Source organism: Rhinoderma darwinii, chromosome 10, assembly GCF_050947455.1.
Source record: "Rhinoderma darwinii isolate aRhiDar2 chromosome 10, aRhiDar2.hap1, whole genome shotgun sequence".
In the NCBI taxonomy this organism is placed as follows: domain Eukaryota; kingdom Metazoa; phylum Chordata; class Amphibia; order Anura; family Rhinodermatidae; genus Rhinoderma; species Rhinoderma darwinii.
Window position 1 is genome coordinate 46,720,973 of NC_134696.1, and position 22,871 is coordinate 46,743,843.

The following is a 22,871-nucleotide window of genomic DNA, read 5'->3' on the forward strand; positions in this document are numbered from 1 at the left end:
TCCTCCTCTTCCCATCCATTCATTGATCTCCTCCTCCTCCTCCCATCTATATCCTACTCCTCCTACTCCTCCCATCCATCTCCTCCTCCCATCCATCCATCTCTTCCTCCCATCCATCTCCTCCTCCCATCCATCTATCCATCCATCTCCTCCTCCTCCTCTCATCCATCCATCCATCTCCTCCTCCTCCCATCCATCAATCACCTCCTCCTCCTCCCATCCATCCATCTCCTCCCATCCATCCATCTCCTCCTCTTCCCATCCATCCATCTCCTCCTCCTTCGTTACTTCCTTCCTTCCATCTCCTCCTCCTCCTCCTTCATCCATCATCTCCTCCTCCTCCTTCATCCATTATCTCCTCCTGCTCCTCTTTCTCCTCCTCCTCCTCCTTCACCCATCATCTCCTCCTCCTCTTTCTCCTACTCCTTCATCCATCATCTCCTCCTCCTCCTCTTTCTCCTCCTCCTCCTTCATCCATCATCTCCTCCTCCTTCATCCATCTCACGAGGTTCGTCAGGAGCGTCGGCGCCCTAGACTGGCGCCCAACTTTCAGCAACCCCTCTTGCCTGCTTCTATTGCTTTGCCCAAGGTCCCAATGCAAGTAGACCGACTAAAATTATCGGTCCAGGAGAAACAGCGCAGGCGCACCTCTGGACTTTGCTTATATTGCAGCCTCGCTGGCCATGTCGTGCGTCTGTGTCCTCACAAGCCAAAAAACCCCAGTGCCTAGGTTTGGTTGGAGAGACAACACTGGGCGTCAACACATTGAATCAAGAACTCTCTTCCAAACTATTCATTCCCGTAACCATTATTGCTGGCGAGAGGTCCCATCAGGTCTCCGCATATCTGGACTCCGGCTCTGCAGCCAACTTCGTCTGCCAGGACCTTGTGGATCTACTACAGTTGCCTACTATCCCACTTGAAAGGCCGCTGAGCGTTGCCTTGGTGGATGGACTGACATTGCCGGACCCAGTTGTTTCTTTAACCAAGCCACTCCAAGTGGGAGCCCTTCATGCTGAACTCATCTCCCTGTTTGTCCTGTCCAAGGCCGTCAACCCCGTGCTGCTGGGTTTGCCTTGGCTTCGTCTGCACACCCCCGTCCTGGATTGGAACTCTGGAGAGGTTCTCCAGTGGGGCTCGAAGTGTCTTGACCGCTGTCTGGGCCATATCCAGTCACCACAGCCTGCCCCTCTTCAGTCTTTGACAGGGTTGCCTTCTTGTTTCTCCATGTTCTGCGATGTCTTCAATAAAAAGGAGGCTGAGACCTTGCCGCCACACCGGGCATATGACTGTCTGATCGACCTGGTTCCTGAATCGTGTCCTCCTCATGGTAGAGTGTACCCTCTCTCCCTGCCAGAGACCCAGTCCATGTCGGCTTACATTAAGGAGAACCTGAAGAAAGGTTTCATTCGTAAATCCTCATCCCTGGCCGGAGCGGGGTTCTTCTTTGTTAAAAAGAAAGAAGGAACGTTACGTCCTTGCATTGACTACCGAGGCCTAAACCAGATCATGGTGAAGAACAGGTACCCCCTGCCTTTGATTTCTGAACTGTTTGATCGCATACGGGGGGGGGGGGATTTTTTCTAAACTAGGCCTACAATCTTATTCGGATTCGTCGAGGTGACGAATGGAAGACTGCCTTTAATACTCATGATGGGCACTACAAATACTTAGTTATGCCCTTCGGCATGTGTAACGCCCCCGCAGTATTTAAAGAATTTGTCAATGGCATTTTTCGTGATCTCCTTTATGTTTGTGTTGTGGTGTATCTCGATGACATTATGAATTTTTCCCCAGATCCAGTAACTCATCAGAGTCATGTTCGCCAGGTGTTGCTCCGTCTAAGAGAGAATCGCCTTTATGCCAAGTTGGAGAAGTGTGTTTTTGAAAAGAAGTCCCTATCCTTTCTGGGCTATATTATCTCCGATCAGGGCCTCAAGTTGGACCCCCAGAAGGTAAAGGTTGTCCTGGAGTGGCCACACCCCCAAGGCTTAAGGGCCATACAACACTTCCTAGGATTCGCCAACTTCTACCGACTGTTCATCCCCAACTTCTCATCTTTGACTGCTCCTATCTCCACCCCCACTAAGAAGGGTATGAATGCCAAGCTGTGGACTTCGGAGGCTGAAGCCGCATTTGAATCCTTAAAGAAAGCCTTCATGTCTGCCTCCATTCTGCACCATCCTGATGTATCCCTACAGTTTTCTGTTGTTCCAGAAAAGATCAAAAGGCAAGTCTGTGGTATGTGGCTACTATTCCAAGCTGTTTTCTTCCGCAGAGCGCAACTACTCGATTGGGGATCGGGAGTTACTGCCCATCAAGCTGGCTCTGCAGGAGTGGAGACATCTACTGGAGGGCGCGGTTCATCCTATCCTGATCTTCACGGATCACAAGAATTTGACCTACCTACAGACGGCCCAGCGGTTGAATCCTCGTCAAGCCAGGTGGTCGTTGTTCTTTGCTCGGTTCCGGTTCGAACTCCACTACCGACCCGCCGACAAGAATGTGAGGGCCGATGCCTTGTCTAGATCTTTTGAAACCGAAGACGCCATGGAATCTCCACAGAATATTATTGACCCATCCTGCATCTTCTCTGTGAATCCCCTGCAAGTTAGAGATATTCCTCCGGGTAGGACTTTTGTACGTCTGGCTGACCGAGGAAGAATTCTTCGCTGGGGTCACAGTTCTAAGCTGGCAGGTCACGCAGGTGCTCGTAAGACCCAAGATCTAATCACCCGTCAGTTCTGGTGGCCCACGCGGCCCAAAGACGTTATGGACTTTGTTTCCTCTTGCACAGTATGCGCAGCAAATAAAGTTGCTCACACCAGACCTGCTGGCCTGCTCCAACCACTGCCTGTGCCTGTTGCCCTGTGGCAACATGTCGCTATGGACTTTGTCACGGATCTTCCTTCTTCTGCGAGTTGCAGTGTGATCTGTGTGGTGGTGGATCGATTTTCCAAAATGGCTCACTTCATTCACTTGACCGCCCTGACGTCTGCTACGCGATTGGCTGACCTCTTCATACAACACATTTTCCGTCTGCACGGCTTGCCTCTGAATATTGTCTCTGACCGAGGGATCCAGTTCACCTCGAAGTTTTGGAGAGCACTCTGCGGCCTCCTCGGTGTAAAATTGAACTTCTCCTCGGCCTATCATCCCCAGTCCAATGGGCAAATCGAGAGAGTTAACCAGATTATGGAGAACTATCTACGTCACTTTGTTTCCAGGCGCCATGATGATTGGGTGCAGTTGCTCCCGTGGGCAGAGTTCTCTTATAACAACCACACCAGTGAATCGACCACCTCCAGTCCATTATTCATCGTCTACGGCCAACATCCTCGGATACCTCTTCCTGTTTCTACTTTGTCCCAGGTGCCTGCAGCCGATTATACCTTCAGGGGCTTTCTACAGATATGGCAACAGACCCGATCTTCTATCCTGTTGGCGGTGGACCGCATGAAGAGAAAGGTAGATACAAGGAGACGGGCGCCTCTGCAGTCCCTTCCAGGGACTAAAGTCTAGTTGTCTTCTAGGAATATCCGGCTGAAGGTGCCGTCATGCAAATTTGCTCCTAAGTTCCTCGGTACCTTCGAAATCCTGCTACAGATCAACCCGGTATCCTACAAGCTGCGGCTCCCCCCTACCCTCAGGATTCCTAACTCCTTTCACGTCTCCTTGCTGAAACCCGTGGTGATGAACTGCTACTCCAGGACTCGTACCTCAACAGTGGCCCCTGGTGGCTCATCGGGGACTTTCGAAGTAAAGGAGATTCTGGCTACCATGAAGGTGGGAGGAAGGACATTTTATTTAGTGGATTGGAGGGGGTTCAGCCCAGAGGAGAGGTCTTGGGAGCCAGAGGAGAACATCGATGCTCCAGTCCTCGTGAGGAAGTTTCTCTCCCGCTCTGGTCCCAAGAAGAGGGGGCGTAAGTGGGGGGATGCTGTAACGTCTATGGCCACGGTCCATCGTTAGGTCGTTAACCTCGACGGCCGTGGCCATGGACATCTTACCTCGCTGCAGCGTGGTCCTCCTGTGAGGCGCCGGCACTCACTTCCGGACTTTGAGTGTCTCCGGCGAGCGCGCGTGCCCGCGCATGCACGGCCTTAAAGGGCCAGTGCGCGCATTTTTGCAGGAAGTCTGCAATCTAGCCCAGGATGCCCTGGGCTATAAAAAGGGCTCTGTCCTCTTGCTCCTTGCCAGAGCGTTGTTTGTTACCCATCGTTTGTCGTGCTTATGGTCTCCCAGTGTCTTCCAGTTTCCCAGTGTACCTTGTTCCTGTACCCCGTATCCTGTTTCCGTGCTACCTAGTTCTAGTGCCGTGCTGTGCTATTGCCGTGCTGTGCTACAGTCTACGCATGATCTGCTACGCCTCACCTGACGACTTCCCGCTGCCTGGTACTGGACGTGCCTGCCTCGCTACTGCCTACGATTGCCTCAGGTACCCTCGCTGAACTAATTGAACTCTGTACTTACCTGTTTGGCCAGCTGCCATCCCGCTACGCGGTACGGCCCAGTGGGTCCACACCCGAATCGTGACAGGGGCATTTATGGGGGGCATTATACTGTGTTGGGAAGCTATGAGGGGCTTTACACTGTGGGGCGATAGGTATGAGGTCATTATACTGTATGTGGTGCTGATATGGTGGCAGCTATGGGGGCATTACACTGTGGGGGGACAGCTCTGGGGGGATTATACTGTATGGGGGACTGATATCGTGGCAACTATGGGGGCATTAAACTGTGGGGAGACAGCTAGGGGGCACTATACTGTGGGGGGGTTGGCTATGAGGGGCATTATACTGTATGGGGCTGCTATGGGGACATTAAACTGTGGGGAAACAGGAATGGGGGCATTATACCGTATGGGGGGCTGATATGGTGGCAGCTATGGGGGCATTACACTGTGGGTATACAGCTATGGGGGATTATACTGTGTGTGGCAGCCATGGGGCCATTACACTGTGGGGCGACAGGTATGGGGGCATTATACTGTATGGGGCTGCTATGGGGGCATTATACTGTATGGGGCATTTATGGGGGCATTATACTGTGTTGGGCAGCTATGAGGAGCATTATACAATATGGGGTCTGTATGGGGGCTTTATACTGTGTGGGGCAGCTAGGGGGGAATTCCACTGTGGGGGGCTGCTAAGGGGGGCATTATACTGTGTAGGGGCTGATATGGGGCATTATACTGTATGGGTCTGCTTTGGGGCATTATACTGTGTGGGGTCTGCTATGGGGGCATTATACTGTATGGGGTCTGCTATGGGGCATTATACTGTATGGGCCTGCTATGGGGGCATTATACTGTATGGGGTCTGCTATGGGGGCATTATACTGTATGGGGTCTGCTATGGGGCATTATACTGTATGGGGCTGCTATGGGGCAAGATACTGTATGTGGGATTTATGGGGGGAATTATACTGTGTTGGGCAGCAATGGGGGGCATTATACTGTATGGGGTCTGCTATGGGGGGCATTATACTATATGGGGCAGCTATGGGGGGATTATACTGTACGGGGAGCATTATACTGTGTGGGGTCTGCTATGGGGGCATTATACTGTATGGGGCTGCTATGGGGGCATTATACTGTATGGGGCTGCTATGGTGGCATTATACGGTATGGGGGCTGCTATGGGGGCATTATACTGTATGTGGTCTGCTATGGGGCATTATGCTGTATAAGGCTGCTATGGGGGCATTATGCTGAATAAGGCTGCTATGGGGGCATTATACTGTATGGGGCTGCTATGCGGCAAGATACTGTATGGGGGATTTATGGGGGGTATTATACTGTGTTGGACAACTATGGGGGCATTATACTGTATAGGGCAGCTATGGGGGCCAGTATACTATATGGGGGCAGCAATGGGCGGAATTATACTGTATGGGGGTATTATACTGTGTGTGGGGCAGCTATGGGAGCATTATACTGTATGATGGCAGCTATGGGGAGCATTATACTGTGTGTGGGGTGGCTATGGGGGGCATTATACTGTGTGGGCATCCATGGGGGCTGTTGGGCAAGGCGGCTGGGCATAGGCGACGCAGGGGTCTTGTAGTGGTGGAGAGGGGTAGGGGGGCCCAAGCTGAATTCTTGCACCAGGGCCTATGAGCCTTTAGTTACGCCCCTGACTGCCCCCATGTACTTATTATATTCAGTAATACTGAGTGGTTTTTCAGCTCGTGAGTGTCTCTGAATTGTGCTGAGTAAAGAAATGTTTTTCCTATCTCTGTTTCACAGCCAGCAGTTCTGAGCTGCATAGAGACGCTGACTCTCCCCTTTCTTTACATGTGACTCTGGGAAGACCTTCCTGTTTTTTCGAATTGTCTCACATGACACCGTACCCTTCTCCAGTGGCGTAGATATAGGGGTCACAGCGGTCGCAGCTGCGACCGGGCCCCTTAGCCTGGGGGCCCACGGGCCCCCCGCTACCCCACGCCACTAACTACAATCGATTTTTTATTGCCTTACTGGCCGGGCTGAGGGCCCCTCACGTGACATCACGATCACATGGTACACTTATTGTACCATGTGACATTACGTGAGGTTAGTTCCGGCCATTCATGAAGAGAACGCAACGAAGTGCAGACGGTGAGAGAGAGCCTGGATGCCCTGGAAGTTGGAGCCGATCATCCGACTCCTCAGGAAAAAGACCTGCTGAGCCGCAGAGGGGGCCCGTGATATGATGTGATGTATTGTATTGTATTGAGTGGAGAGAGGAGAGCACAATACATTACAAGCTGTGGGTCGCGACTCCCTGGGGGGGTCGTGTGAAGACCTCTGGGGGGGGTCGCGAGCCAGCCACTGAGGTTCCTGTTCCAACTGTATCTGCTTCGTCAGGATTCAGATACATTTGAATTCAGGGCTGGAGCAAGGAGCTGATGGCTCCTTGCTCCATCATTCACTGTGCTGTGAGCCATGAGCGGCTCAGCGTAGGCAGGCGTGATGTAGAGACGTCATCGCGCCTGCCTGCCCCGAGTCACTCACAGCACAGACCGGAGAAGAAAGATTTCCTCCACCCATCGGGGGAACAGGGATATGTAAGTTTGTTTCTATTCGGCACATATGGGGCATAATATTGGGTATGGGAGGGGGGCTGTCTTATATGGTGGCAGATATGGGGGTGCATTATACTATAGGGTCAGCTATAGGGGGGCATTATACTGTGTGGGGGCAGCTATGGGGGGCATTATACTGTGTGGGGTATTATACTGTGGGGGCTTCTATGGGTAGCATTATACTGTGGGGGCTGCTATGGGGGCATTATACTGTATGGGGGCATTATACTGTGTTGGGCAGCTATGAGAGGCATTATACTGTATGGGGCTGCTATGAGGGCATTACACTTTATGGGGGCATTATACTGTATGGGGTCTGCTATGGGGGGCATTATACCATATGAGGTCTGCTATGCGGGCATTATACTGTGTGGGGCAGCTATCGGGGGAATTATAGTGTATGGGGGCAGCTACGGGTAGCATTATACTGTATGGGGGCAGCTATGGGGGCATTATACAGTGGGGGCTGTTGGGCCAGGTGGCTGGGCATAGGCTCTGCAGGGTTCTTGTGGTGTTTGGGAGGGGTAGGGGGGCCCAAGCTGAATTCTTGCACCAGGGCCCATGAGCCTTTAGCTACGCCCCTGCCCTTCTCGTACAAGTGTTTGAACAGCGGAGTACTTGTATACCTGTTGCAGACAGGAAATGATAGCCATGTCTAGGTAGTGGGTTGGTAAGATCCATAACAACTTTCCCATTAGTGCCCATATAGGATGGGCAGTCCGGGGGATCCAGCTGGCTATCTTTTCCTTCGTACATCCTAAGTGTAGCCGGTGCTACTTTCATACAACTTATACATCTTGACATCATATCGGGATTGTTTGCTTGGGTTGTACTGTTTAAATGGTCAGTGAGGTGAATCAAGGATTGTTCTTCTGATATTTTTTTTGGCAGTATACATTTCTAAAAATGTTCCCCCAAGGTATGAGATAAGGGGTCTCAGCTTATAGAGTATGTCTTGCACAGTTTAATTATCTTAAAATGAAAAAATCGCATCAAAATTTGGTAAAGTAACCTGGCCATCACAGAGGGGAAAATTGGCATGTGATGAATGAGATGTGTAGACCAATAGAATGTCAACTCGCTTTGATGAAAATGCGGGCAAAGAATTTTTTTTTTCGTTTCTGGCACATTGTTTGGCTCCCAATATTGTGGTTTTGCATAACAGGAAGTTGGATTGTTTGCCAAGTCTTGCTGGGCATATTAAATTGTCTGATGTATAATCTTCTCCAAAAGTTCATCAGTTATAAAAAGTTTAAAAATATCAATGGGGAACATGTTTTGCACATTAATGCCACTTGTTCCGTAAATGGTGAAATGTTTGGCATATTATTTGAGGGGCACCACACTGGATTTAATATGTTCAATAGGGCACCTTGTGTTTGACGCTGACTATGTAACCCAGCACTTGTAACTGCAAGCACAATCCACCAATCTTTTCACCGCTGCTGATACGAGCACTTTGTTCCACATAGTTTGTAGATGGCCTTGGAACATCAATGCTGGTACCCGCCCTGCATTCCTCAATACTGACAACTAAACTCTGCTGGTTTTTCTGGATTGTTTTGGTATGTGGCTGTCAGAATTCGTCCCCAGAGCTAGAAGTGTCGCTGCCTTCAAGGGTTCATACTCAGAACCTGGTTGTTCCTCACTGTCCTCATTAAAGGAACAAAAAAAGGCATATGCCTCATCAGCAATATAATATATGCGTGCTATTTTATTTTAAAAGATCACCCAACTGTGAAACTACAGACTAGTGTGTGTGTATATATATGTATATATATATATATATATATATATATATATATATATGATACACTCAAAGAAAACAAATTATTTGCGTATATGTCAAGAGACAGCTTGAAGAGACTTTCTTTATGAAAAAGTAGAAAAGATGTATATGCAGTATGTCTATACACAGTTGAGCCACATTATTATGACCTCCTCCTACTTTCGACGTCGACAGCACGTAGCCCATGAAGTAAGTGATGTGTCGTGCACTGGCTTGGTGGGTATATAAGGTGTGCGATAGGCTGTCTGAACACATATCACTCGTTGTTGCCATGGGTAAAAGGGGCAATTTATCAGTTACATAAAGGGATGATTATTGGCTTTCGGGCCAAGGGTGTCAGTATTTCTCAAACAGCGCAGTTTGTGAACTGTTCGCGTGCTGCTGTGGTTAAAGTGTATCGTGGAGAGGACAAATGGCACCATTGGGAATAACCGATGTGGAAACTGCCATTGATATGAGAGGTGAACGTGAACGCTACAGTGGAGCAGGTCACCATGAAAATCAACCAGACGTATGTCTAAAACAACAGTTCCGTGAACCCTACTGTGTATGGGGTTTCGAAGTATCGAGAAAAAAGGCTTCAATTTGCATGGCAGTATCAGAATTGGACAACTGATGACTGGCAAAGGGTTTCCTTCTCTGATGAGTCACGTTTTGTGCTTCATCGAACAGATGGACGTTGGCGTGTCAGGCGAGAAACATCAGAGAACAAACACCCTGCAACCATTGCTGGAAGAACACAAGCTGGTGGCGGCAGCGTTATGGTCTGGGGAATTTTTTCATGGCATTCTCTGGGTCCACTCATCCATGTGGGAGGCACTCTGAACCGATTTGGGTATAAATCCATTGTTGCAGATCACGTTCACCCATACATGCTGTTTGTCTTCCCTGGGGCAGATGGAATCTTCCAGCAATACAATGCGACATGTCACACGGCTAGAAATGTCCAAAACCGATTGGAAGAGCACGACCAAGAATTCCAAGTACTTATCTGGCCCCCTAATTCGCCAGACTTGAACCCAATTGAGCATCTATGGGACACCCTCGATCATCTTGTTGGCTCTATGGATCCTCCCCCCACGCACCCTCCAGTAAATGTGGGATCCACTGCAGTCAGCATGGCTCCAGATACCCGAGACAACCTACCAGCACCTTATTGCGTCACTCCCAGCCCGTCTAGCTGCTCTCAGTGCTGCACACGGCGGTTACTCTGGATATTAGCTGCTGGTCATAATAATGTGACTCGACTATGTGTAAACACTATTGTTTGCAATAACTTATTTCTGTGACCACTGTGACAGGCTTGCCTGTGTCCGCAGCTGTGTAGTAGCAGTGTGGTCAGAGGGATCTGCAGCGATATCAGGAGCCGGCGTGGATTTAAACACAAACCATTCAAAGACGGTGCGTCATAATTAATAGCCTACTTCTGCAACGTATATCTTTGTTCAGCGGTAGGCAAGTAAATAAGCAAGATTTTACAACATTTTTATTTTCCCTCTGCCACTTTATTAAAAAAAAGTGTGGGGGAGGGTTAAAAGAAGGGGGCGGTACTACTTGCGTCCCAAAACATTTACTATAATTTACACCAGAAACTGGCGTAAATTATATTGAAAATATACGCCAGCTGAGATTTCCCTCTCTGGTTCGCAGACAGACAGATGTGCGCCTCTTAATAAATTTATCACACCTTACCTCATCAACGTTCCTTGTTAGACTGGCATATCAAACGCCAGTCTATGTAAATATCCCTCATAGAGTTAGGCTCTGTTTACATCTGCGTTGAAGGCTCTGTTAGGGGCCTCCGTCACAGGTCCGGCCCAGATTAATCAAAACAATAGCGCAGTATGCTTTGCTATTGTTTCCGGGAAAACCACAGACACCCTGACGGAAAGCCAGCGGAACCCATTCAAGTCAATGGTGTCCGTTGGTGGTGCCCATGATGCAAGGGAATCGTCGCTTCCATTTTTCCCTTGTTCTGTTCCTCCAACGTAGGAGAACAATGGCAAGCCCAGACGCAGATGTGAACATAGCCTTATATGATAACATTTCAGCTACCTGCAAGTAATGCAGTAAGCTCATAGGCTCCCTCTAGTGGCAGCTGTACACAGCTAGAATTTTATCATGTAATACTATAGTTGCGATTTGCAGGAAAAAATATATACTTTTGTGCCGTTTCCTCCACTCATGCCACTTGTAAAAAAAAAAAAAAAGAGGAGGCTTAGCGTAAGGGGGCAAGGCCACCCACAGCCTGAAACATTTACTACAATTTACGCAAGAAGCTGGCGTAACTTACAGCGGAAACCGATGGCAGCTCCTAGCTGTAGGTTTCACTCTGTGGAGCACGGACAGTCGGAGATGCACCTAATTTATTAACAGGCCTGCGCCACTTAATAATCAAGGCTCATTTTACTCCAGCGCTCTTTATATTAAAACTGGCACATGATATGACAGTCTTTATAAATCTCCCCTCCTTATGTCCCTGCAGGGGATTTGCAGCTCTGTATCAAAAACACATCTAAAAATCATGATAAAAGAAATCAGTGCAGAATGTTAGACATAAAAATACGTAGTATTAAAAGGTGGACATTGACTCTGCGAAATGGTGCTGGCAATCGCCTTAAGTCCATTATTTGTTTTATCTATAGTTTATGCTTTGCTACAGTATTTCTTGTCATTCAAATACAATGCAGCCTTATGAAGCATAAACAGGTGGACATATATATATATATATATATATATATATATATATAAATCCATTTTTTATTTTTAACAGAACATTCACATATGCCATATGAAGTCATCAGCCATTGTGTTATGTTCATTCAGATAATAATTTATTCATAAACTTCTATCTGTTTCATGAATTATTGATTGTTGGAGCCACAAACAGTCTGTTAAAACAGAAGCACAAATAATTTATAGAGGTTTTCCTGTTTATACCTGATGCAATACAGTGATGATTTCATGTTACACCTGATACAAACAGTCATGATGTTATGTTACACTCGGTGTAATACTCCATATTTTTTTTCTTCCACATGGTGGGAAGTATTAAAAAAAATGAAATAATAATTTGACATGTGTTCCTATGTTGGCCACATGAGGGAGCACTATCCCAGAATTACGGCAAGGTGAATAAGGTAAAGCAACCTGACTCACAGCTGCTGTAAATGTGAGAATCTCACCCACCCTCTCTATTATTGGCTACAAGCAAGGAAAAGGTGTCTACACATTGCTAAGCATTGTCTGGCTCCCATTTTTGGAGTAATTGTACAATGCAGCTGGTAGACGCTATAGGACACACCAAAAGGCTAAGGGTATGTTCACACGCTTACTAAAAAAGACGTCTGAAAATAAGTTTTCCGCTGCATTTTTTACGGTTGTTTTTGGAACTGTTTTTTCTACAGAGTCAATGAGGTGTAAAAAATTGCCCCGTTGGAACAGAATGCCGTATTTCCCATTGAAATCAGTGGGCAGATGTTTGTAGGCGTTCTGCTTCCGATTTTTCAGCCGTTTTTGGAGACGTTTACGGCCCGAGAAATGGCTGAAAACACTACGCGTGCACATACCCTAAGAATGATGAAAGTGAAGTGAATGACTTTTCAATTGACAGATTCACACGGCGTGTATTTGACGTGGATTTTTGGCGCATTTTACGTGCCAAAAACTGTATTAAAAAACGCTTGATTACGCTTTTCATTTATATAATTGGTAAAGTGCGCTGTTAGTACATACAACACGCTTTTTTTACACACTCGTTTTTAAAATACACGTTGTGTAAATAAAGACGTGTTGAGTCAATTCCTTTGCACGTAAGACACACCAAATGTTCACATAGTCAATGGGAGTCCTAATTATGCACCAAAAAGCACACACAAAATAAGTAAAAAAAACACGCAAAAAAAGCATCAAGCGCTTGATTAAGCTTCCCATTTACATCAATGGGAAAGGGAGCCGTTAGTTATTTACGCAAGCGTTTTCTAAAAAACTTTTTGACTAAAAAAAGAACAGTGGGGGGGTTGTGTCTGGCACAGTTGCATGTTTGGGGGGATTTGTGCGTGCGTGCGTGTGTGTGTGTGTGTGTGTGTGTGTGTGTGTGTGTGTGTGTGTGTGTGTGTGTGTGTGTGTGTGTGTGTGAAGGGTGCTCGCCGCTGATTCTTCAAAACAGCTGATAATCGACTATGAAGGCTCAACGGCGCCCGTGCATACTCCGCTGCACCAAAATAGGACACAGCTCTTCTGCGCACACTACACACACACAGCTCTGCTGCCCCCCCCCCCCACACACACATACACACCGCTCTTCTACACACACAGTTCTGCTACACACACACACACAACTGCTGTACACAAACGCGCACACACGCACGCACGCACACACACACACACATGCACTTACAAAAAAGTTACAGCAGGTGTGCGGTGGGCCACGAGGGGTGGGTGTCGCGAGGGGGGGTCGCGAGAGGGGCGGTCACGAGGTGGAGGGGGACTGTGAGAGAAACAGACAGACAGAGACGCACACCTTACCTGCAGTGTGGCAAGTCTTCATAATGGCGCTGGCTTTCCCCCTACAAACCAGCTTCTATGCTGGGTCGCTCTAAACTGTGCTTGCGCAGTACAGAGTGCGATAGCAGAAGCAGAGGATACAATGAACGGCTCCCGTTCATTGTGTCCCATGCACTGTAGCTGCCGTATTCCATCTGTGTAAGTGCCGTTAAGAGACACATACACAGATGAAATAAAACATGGCAGCCCCCAGTAAAGTAAGAAAGTGTTGAGAAAAAAAAAACATTGTGTGTGAAAATAAAGTCAATATATTATGTAAAAAAAAACAACACATAAATTCAGAAATAAAAAATAAAATCATGACAGTGTCCCTTTAAGTATGGTCAGGTTCGCTTACATATACTATACCTTATATCTATCCCTGGATCTATCCCTAAGCATTGACTCTATCACAAGACCCGACTAACCCTCACATCCCAAACACTGTCCCTAATCTGCAGACGCAGTTCCTAACATGGAACAAAGAAAATACTAGGAGGAATGAAAACAAAACTAAACAGATCCAAAACCCAGTGAAACAAGGCAAGTAGATCAGAGAACAATAGAGACAGGACAAAACTGAACAACCAAACACAAGCAAACAAGGACTAAGAAAATACAAGACCGTGCAGAAAAAACACAAGATTAGTCTGGCAGGGGCAGAATAATTGTTATCATGGGCCCCCGGCATTTCACAAAGTGTGGGCCTCCCCGAACTCTGAAGACGCTGTACCGTATATATTTGTAGATTTCAGTTTAGGCGGCCACAGATCTGGCACGGTTTTGAATTCGCTGTAAAAGCAGAATAAGCCAAACAGAAGTGGGAAGGCAGAACACTGAGACACTAAAGAGGTTGGGAGCTTTAAATTGTTAGTGGTTTCCAGGAAAAAAAATATGCTGTGTGTAAATATAAAGAACCAGTCTCTGTTGTTTAACCCCTTAAAGTCGAAGCCATTTTATTTTTATTTTTTTAATTTTCACTCGCCGCCTTCTTAGAGCCATAACTTTTTTATTTTGACGTCAATGGAGTGGTGCGCGAAGGATTATTTTTTGCAGGAGGAGTTGTATTTTCTATTGGCACCATTTAAAGTACCATATTATGGCTGAATTGTAAAAAAAAAAAAACTGCTGTTCCATGTTTTTTGGGGTTTAGTTTTTACTGTATGTATATATGTACCTTATCTTAAGATTAGATTTAACATCTAATTTTACCTTAACATAAGGTAAATATATACAGCCCCAGAAACAAGCTCAGTACATAAATATATAGCCCCAGGACCAAGCACAGTAAATACAGTGCCAGAACCAAGCTCAGTACACATATGCAGTCCCAGAACCAAGCTCAGTACACATATACAGCCCCAAAACCAAGATCAGTACACATATACAGCCCGAGAACCAAGCTCAGTACACATATGCAGCCCCAGAACCAAGCTCAGTACACATATGCAGCCCCAGAACCAAGCTCAGTACACATATACATCCCCAGAATCAAGCTCATAACATATATACAGTGCCAGAACCAAGCTCAGTACACATATGCAGCCCCAGAACAAAGCTCAGTACACATATACAGCCCCAGACTCAAGCTCAGTACATGTATACAGCCCCAGAACCAAGATCAGTACATATATACAGCACAAGATTGCCCTCATTTTAATCCGCCCCTGTAGTCTGCGAACACACTATCTAAACCGAGTACAGAGAACACATAGCACCACTGACACCATAGTGCTGAGACCAGGGATTCATAAGGAGAGGCAGACCAATCAGGTCGCTCTATCCAACCAAGCCTCAGTGGCTCACAGAAGTGTGGACATCTGCCTTTCACTGATGAATCAGCTGTACAGCAGTTGTCTTTTGCAACTGTCCCAGCTGCTGTTTTAGGGTGTAGTCCCAGGTATCGGCGGCAGCATATGGCCGAAACTAACGCCCACATGTGGTGGCAAATGGCCGCATGATTTTGCAGTTAATACCCGGCAAAATAGTGCGCCCATTGGTCACAAGTGAGCGTGGTTTGGGCCGCATGTCAGAGCTAGGTGTTGAGGAGCCTGCAGGAACAGACCTGCTGCTCGTAACCGCAAATCAAGTGAACAAGGTAACACAATAATAAGGCCGAATGTGCTGGGTAATTACGTGTAATTTATACGCTCCCCTTATCCCAACACTCTATACTGTTCGGAAGGTGTGAAGAGGTAATGTTATCCTACAACTCACTATGTCACTTTATCATGATTACAATTGCCTCATTTTCAAAACACAAGACCAGGGACGTAAACACAAAGATTAGATGCTGTAATCTGGTACCAAGTCACCAATATCAATTTACTTTGAATATAAGCTGCTGTTCCTCTTTTCACTGGCCAATAATCAGGGGAAAAGTGTAACTTTTTTTCGTGCCTTTGGCCAACTTTGTGGGTTTAGGAAATTGACGTTTTTCACGCCCAGGGTGCGTCCGTGCTGCGGGATGCAATATCACGCATCCCCCATAGACTAGAGTCTACGGAGGGATGCGTAAAAAAATAGGACGTCCTATTTTCTCAGGGACCCTTCACACGGTCCGTTGAATCAACGGCCGTGTGAACGGCCACATTGAATAATATAGGTCCGTGTGATGGCCATTGTTTCAACACGTTCATTTGAATAAGGCCTAAGTAGGTTGTTTTTTTTTCCATAGACTCCTCTATCGGACTTCAAAAGCGCATGCCTTTTTTTGTTTAACAAAAAAAAGTGTGAAGCAGGCACCAAGCAAGGCTCCACTGCAACTTTTTGTGTGCCTTCAACATTATTAAGATAAACTGGCTAAGGCAAAGTAAATGTCACATTAACACACAATAAGCAAATAGTCTGTTTGCCCAACATTAAGGTCTATGATCTTGAAATAACCATGATGCCCATTCAAGTACCATTGACCCAAAAACTGCAGTTAAAGGAACAGTGTCATCACAAATTATTTTTTTATATGTTAAAGATGTTAGTGCTTTATTAAAAACGTTTATATTCATTTGTGTGTTTGTGTTTTACTTTTTCTTATTTTTACACTTTTTCTTCCCTATGGGGGCTGCCATTTTTTGTTCCATTTCAGTATGTCGATTAACGACACATACAGACATGGAATACGGCAGCCACAGTCCCATAGGGACTGCGAACGGCTCCCGTCCCATTGACTTCAGTGTACGGCGTCTGTGTGGGAACTGCGCATGCGCCGCCCCCACACAGTCCAATTCGAAATTGGCGCCGTCCGGCGCCATTTTCCTGTGGACCGGAAGTCGCGGCCGGACAGTAATATTACTACTTCCGGTCGCGGCTTCCGGATTTGTGCACTTGGACCAGCGGCAGCAAACGGAGCGGACGGGCCGGAGGGAGCCGCGGCGGCAGGAGCAGGTAAGAGATTTCAATGTATGTTCGTGTTTGTGTGTGTTTACTACTGTATGTAAACCTACTACACTGTGTTAGCTCAAAAAATGGCGACACACAGTGTAGGAGGTTACACCGTTCAAACCCCTCGTTTATATCGGCACTAGCCAGGATAAAGGAGGGGGGGATGCTGAGAGCTCACTAGAGCGAGGGCTTTTTACCCAATTTTGCAAAGCTGCAATTTTGGGAATAGCTCCATCTAGTGACCAAAAATGGGTAGTATTATAAATTAGAATTAATTTATAATATTTCCTGACTCGTGAAAAAAATAAAAAAAATGTGAACAATGTTTAATCACCCACACACTAAATGTTTAATTTAAAAAAAAAAACATGTTTTTCTGGCAACACATTGCCTTTAAGGTCAGACCTATTTTATTTAACTTGTAGGGTGTGCCCCAAACCCACTTATGAATATATGTTAAAGGGTAACTAAACATTTGACAAACTTACATGTCATAGTGACATGTCAGAAGTTTTGGTTGGTGGGTGTCCAAGCACTAAGACCCCCAACCAACTGCTAGAACAAAGTGGCAGAAGGGCTCAGCCGCTTTGTTTCTGCTCGGCTTATTTCGGAAAGCCGATGCATCGGACGGAGTACAGGCTCAGACATTCTATCGAGCCTGTACTCCGATATTTCAGGAAAAAGACGAATTCATGCCACTTAATTTTAGCGACTGGTGGGGGCCATTAATCAAACAAAACTTCTGACTTGTCACAAGTTTCTCGTTATGTAATGCAACTGAATTTGTATTAGGAGAAAAGGTTATTTTCCATAGAGCACTATGTTTTGCACAGACAGGACTCTGAAGGCCCATTAGTGTCAGAGTTTAGTTGTGGAGTGCGACCCTTTAAGAATTTTTTATATATATATATATATATATATATATATACAGTTGGTGGGTGATTGAGGAAAGAGACATGACTGTGGGATAAGCAGGAGAGGGTGAAATAAGTCAGTACAGAGTGGGTGGATTTGCCAAGCAAGGCCTAAGCCGCTGTTGGATAGTCAGGCAAGAGCTGCCAGATTGGATAGCCAAGCAGGGCGCAAGTTATCAAGTCACTGATTCAACAAAAAGAGACTTTGTATTGCTCAGCGGAGTTTGGTATCGCTAGCTCCGCACTTCATATGAGAACAAATATCCCCTGCGCCACAAGATTAACTTGAGGCTGAACCATTAGCCAATACCATGTCCCATTCTCATCAGTTAAATCAGAAACTGCCAAGTATAGAGCCTATTCGTGAAACCATCCAGCTTATGTACTAGGTATTGTAACCGTGAAGATCGTGCCTCTGTTGGAGTAAAGTTCTGTTCAGCATCTTATACCTGGGTCATCTGAAGCGCTTGCTTTGAAATTTCCTGTGTGATACTAACCATCCCCAACCCTCTCCCACGTTACATACTGCTTCATCGTCAATACCTGCCAGTATTCAGATACGCACCTTGCTTAGCTGGATAATTAAGTGCTTCATTAACAAAAGCTAAAATGAAAAAAAAAAATATATATATATATGAGCCATAGTTGCCCCATTACTAGTAACAAACCCCACGCTAGTCCAGATGTAATTCTTGCCTTGGAGCCGCTGCTTCAGATCCTACATCACCGCACAGCTGACTGCGGCCATTACAGTCAGTGTCACCAAGCCCCATCCATTTCTCCAGAATTTCTGGTTCCAGAAGAGATGTCACGCTGGTGCAGTGTCAGTCCCCAGCCAAAGGCCACATTATTTTGCATGAGTATTTGTGAACCAAAACAAGGAGTGGCTACAGAATACGTAAGAGATGCAAATCTTTCCATTATACTTTGTGTGTAGGTTTTAACTTACAAATACTGATGCAAAATACTGCCATGTGAAACAGACCAAAGATGGAGGATGGGAGGAGAGGGCATCCCCTTTCCTACACAATTCCAGCAAAATTGTTTTTACCGCAGCTAGGGCATGTCTGCAGGGAACACGCCGATGTATGCATTTTTTCTCTTTGCATTAGAGGTTTAGGGTTCTTTTAAAATTTCACTTGACTATGCACAAATTCATAAACTACGAAGATTAGATGCAATAGAAATAAAGGGTTAAATTGCAGAAAATCTTTATTGGAAAACTTGTTGACAAGCACAGTCACGTCTGCTTAGGTAACAGAAAGATCACACAAGGTATAAATGGGCCACTACAACTCAGGTGGGCACTAGATTTAGGCCACAGATAGACTTGTAAGTGCAGAGTAGACTGGTTGGATTCTCTTGGAAGACGACATCTTAGCTGCTCTCTCCCAGAGTGTGCTTGTCAAACAGGTACTCGCCCATGCCGTTCTGGGGTACCCCAAGGCGCTTCAGGTTGGTGATGTAGTCTCCAAGCTGCTTAATAGACTTCACCTGTTCTTCCAGGTACTCAGATTCCAAGAAGTCACAGAGCTGGAAGAGAAGAGGTCCATCAATAATTTGCCAGAAATACCCAATTAGGAAAACAATAAGTCACCAACGCAGCAATACAAAAAAAATAAGGTGGTGCCACTTCCGAAAAATTAGCTGTCCCCCCCTCCAATCCTGTAAAACCCCTTTGACCTTTGAATAGGCATACCAATCTGACACTAATGGCATAGTCACAGGAGTGACCATAAACTAGATAAATGTGGATCCCAGCTCTATGAACTGAATCTGACATCTAAGGCTTATCTTGTGATTAAGAAAAAACATCCAATATGGGAATTCCCCTTCAAGCCAAGAGCAGAAGTTTTATTATATGATTAAGCAACTATAGGAGTTAAAAAAATAAAAAATAAAGTTATGCATCAGCTCAAAATCTGCCAAGAATGCAATAGATATGAATGTGCTGCGCAAACATGTCCGAGTCTAACTGCTGCTACGCCCAGAGTTACACAACGGGGGGGGGGGGGGGGGACTGTAGAATTCAATGAGTATGTATGAAGTTAGTGTGGGGCTGTACTATCCACAGGAGGCCAAAGTTCGTAGAGGCACTTACTTGAGGGTCAACCTTGTCAGTGGCCACTTTGTGAAGATCCAGAAGGGCCTGGTTCACGGTCTTCTCCAGCAGCAGAGCAGCCTGCATGGCTTCCAGAGTGTTGGCCCACTCATCACGATCAGGTTTCTATGAGAAAAATAGGGACCATCACTAAAGTTGTCCTCACAAATCACTTCACTGATCTGGTCATTTTTCCTATGGGAAACTAGACAGGCATTATTTCTAGATACAAGAACCAGGCTCGAGCCAAGTAACTAAGGTCTCACGACTCAGTTTGATTGTTATGCGTGGCAAACAGTTCCCTTCCACTAGGAGAATTCCACTAATGGTCTTCAGGTCTAATAGTATGTACTGCATGAGGACATGTGAAGAACACTATAGATTACATACCACCTTATAGGTTTTTGTTTGAGAATGCCCGGCTGTCATAAGGGTCAGATGTCTATGGGAAAGTCTGACCCATTGTGATATTTAGAGAGATTAACAGCAGTTATGGACATCTGGTGTCCACCAGCATGGTACGTTTCTTCCCAATTAAGAGCCTCTTTTCTTCGTCAAAGTCTTACCTTAATGTCCTGTAGGACAACACGACCCCCACGCTTGTTCTGGTACTTCAGGAACTTCTCAGCATGCTCTCTCTCCTCATGACTCTGTTCCTTGAAGTACTTAGCCACATTGTGAAGAGCGACGTCATCACGGTCAAAGTAGAAGGACTGAAAGAAAAGGTGGAGAAGATCAAACCATGTCCTTATTGATCTCTATACACAATTATAGTCACGAGGGACGTACGACAGTTGACTGTGTGCTACTGAAATAACCCGGTGTACAGAAGAGGGAGGACTAATACTGCACAGGTTGTAAAGAACAAATCCTCCGGAGTGCTGGTCTTCATATACATACAATGTATACCATGAAGACGTGTTACTGGCATTTATGTGATCCTGAAGATAAAGCAAATGGGCCAATGTAAACTGTAGAGATGAATGATCGGTAATACGATTCCTATAGTTTTCATATGATTGACAAGTCTCCAGTTTAGACAGGGAGACATGCTGCACCAAAAAATGTTTTTTTTTTAGGGCTGCATAAAGACGTGATCATCTGACAAACAAGCGTTTGCTGATTCGTTGGCAGTCTGATCACTGCCCTTTTCATACAGGCCAGCGATCGTGAACAAGCATTTGTCGAACACTTGGTCACTGGGCCAGGAAAATGGGCCTAAAAAGGAAACATGGCCACAGATGCTCCACTTGTACCCCAGGTGTAATACACCACGTCTCTATGGGTTACTCACTACCCTTATTAAGTGCAGCATAGCGTATGATCATGGCCTTGGGGGTACTCAGAAGACATTTGTGCAGGAGGCGCTTAGCTCAATAACATGCAACCAGATGTCTTCCCATGAATCCTAAAGCAATTCAGTAAACACATTGTTGCTTTAGTTTTCCTTTCTGCTCACTATGAGAACTTTGTTTATAGGAGATACAAACAATATGTGAGAGGATAGAAAGAAGGATTCCTTGTCCCCACCCCACGATGTCCCTGCTTAACCACATCTGCCCCAGGATTCAGAGATCATGTGATGTCCACATACAGGGTGTGTACCGGTAACCTGTGCATGGAGGAGATACTACAACGGAGATGGAGAGGTTTACTAAGAAGACTGCAAGACACGTACAGAGCGAGGAGGGAGAACAAGAACCTCCATGAAGGAGAAGCTCAGCGCTGAACACCTTATGGTATACAGGAGATCTGCTATGGAGCTCCATGGTGAGACCCAGCTTGTATCTGAGGCTACATGGAGCGCCATGGGGAGATGCAGCTTGTATCTGAGGCTACATGGAGCTCCATGATGAGACCCAGCTTGTATCTAGGACTACATGGAGCTGCATGGGGAGATGCAGCTTGTATCGGAGGCTACATGGAGCTCCGTGGTGAGATGCAGCTTGTATCTGAGGCTACATGGAGCTGCCAGCGCTAGTACGAGGCTCAGCAGGTTGAGTTACATAGACATGAGACATACGGATACGGTTCCACAACAACATGAAGACTATGGACAATATAGAACACTATAGAGAGTACTCACCATGGAGAGATAGGTGTAGGAGGCATATAGCTCCATGTTCACCATGCGGTTGATGGCAGCCTCGCTGTCGCGGTGGAAGTTCTGGCGCACCTGGGATTCCATTGCGGCTTCTTGGTGGATTTAGTGGCGCAAAAAAAGAACAAGAAAGTCTCAATGCAGGACTAGAAGAGGATGGAGGAGAAGACTCGGAGACAGTTCCGTTCAAACACTGTTGAAGCAAGAACTCTGCTCGGAGCCAAAGGATGTTGTGATCTGTACAATAGAGCTCTGTATTTATAGCCGAGAGTCCGGAGAAGGGCGGGGCTTCCCTGCTCTTACATCATCTGTCAGCAGCCAATCATGTATGGATCTGCAGCAGCCGACCACAGGAAAACGGTGGGCGGAGCTAGCGTGGGCGGAGCTAGCGTGGGCGGAGCTCCCCGCCCTTACTGCCGCCTCTGCACTCACTGCCCCCTGTAATGTCAGTGACACGGAGGAATTCAATGTAGCAATTGTCGTGTCATACAGTGATCCAAGGAAATGCTCCCCTCCCCCTCCGTACACATTATGAAGCCACAACTAAGCATTATAGGAAATTACATGAAGAACAATTCCACAATATATAATAATAATAATAATAACTATTATTATTATTATTGTATTCCCTCCTATTAGTTTTACTAATAATGGTGCACAATTACTGGGAATTTCATATCATCAGCGGACACTTTATTATTGATCTGTCTGGCACTATATTAGGTTATACCTCTGTAATATGGCGTCTTATGGAGGGTTCTATCATTTTTTGCTGTCGGACTGTATTTGAACCTGACTGAAAAATCTGTGTGTAAAATCTGTGTGTGTGTTTGATATAATAAGATTAGGGCGTTCAGTGCGATCAGCAATCCTAGTATGTCTTAAGAGGGGCTCACATAGAAAGTCTATGAGCGATCATCAGTATGAAGACTTTCTATGTGAGCTCGTCTTCAGGCAGACTAGGATTGCTGA

The 22,871-nt window shown here is 46.1% G+C and overlaps 1 protein-coding gene across 1 annotated transcript; it reads right to left on the reverse strand.

The window, feature by feature from the left end:
- Nucleotides 1-18,891: 18,891 nt before the first annotated feature.
- Nucleotides 18,892-22,145, reverse strand: LOC142662026 (ferritin, higher subunit). Its single transcript, XM_075839845.1, has 4 exons — nt 21,885-22,145; nt 20,365-20,511; nt 19,799-19,924; nt 18,892-19,230 (listed from the first exon to the last, which is right to left on the reverse strand). The coding sequence occupies exons 1-4, from the start codon at nt 21,984-21,986 to the stop codon at nt 19,075-19,077; spliced, it is 531 nt and encodes a 176-aa protein (XP_075695960.1). The 5' UTR covers nt 21,987-22,145; the 3' UTR covers nt 18,892-19,074.
- Between the last annotated feature and the right edge of the window lie 726 nt (nt 22,146-22,871).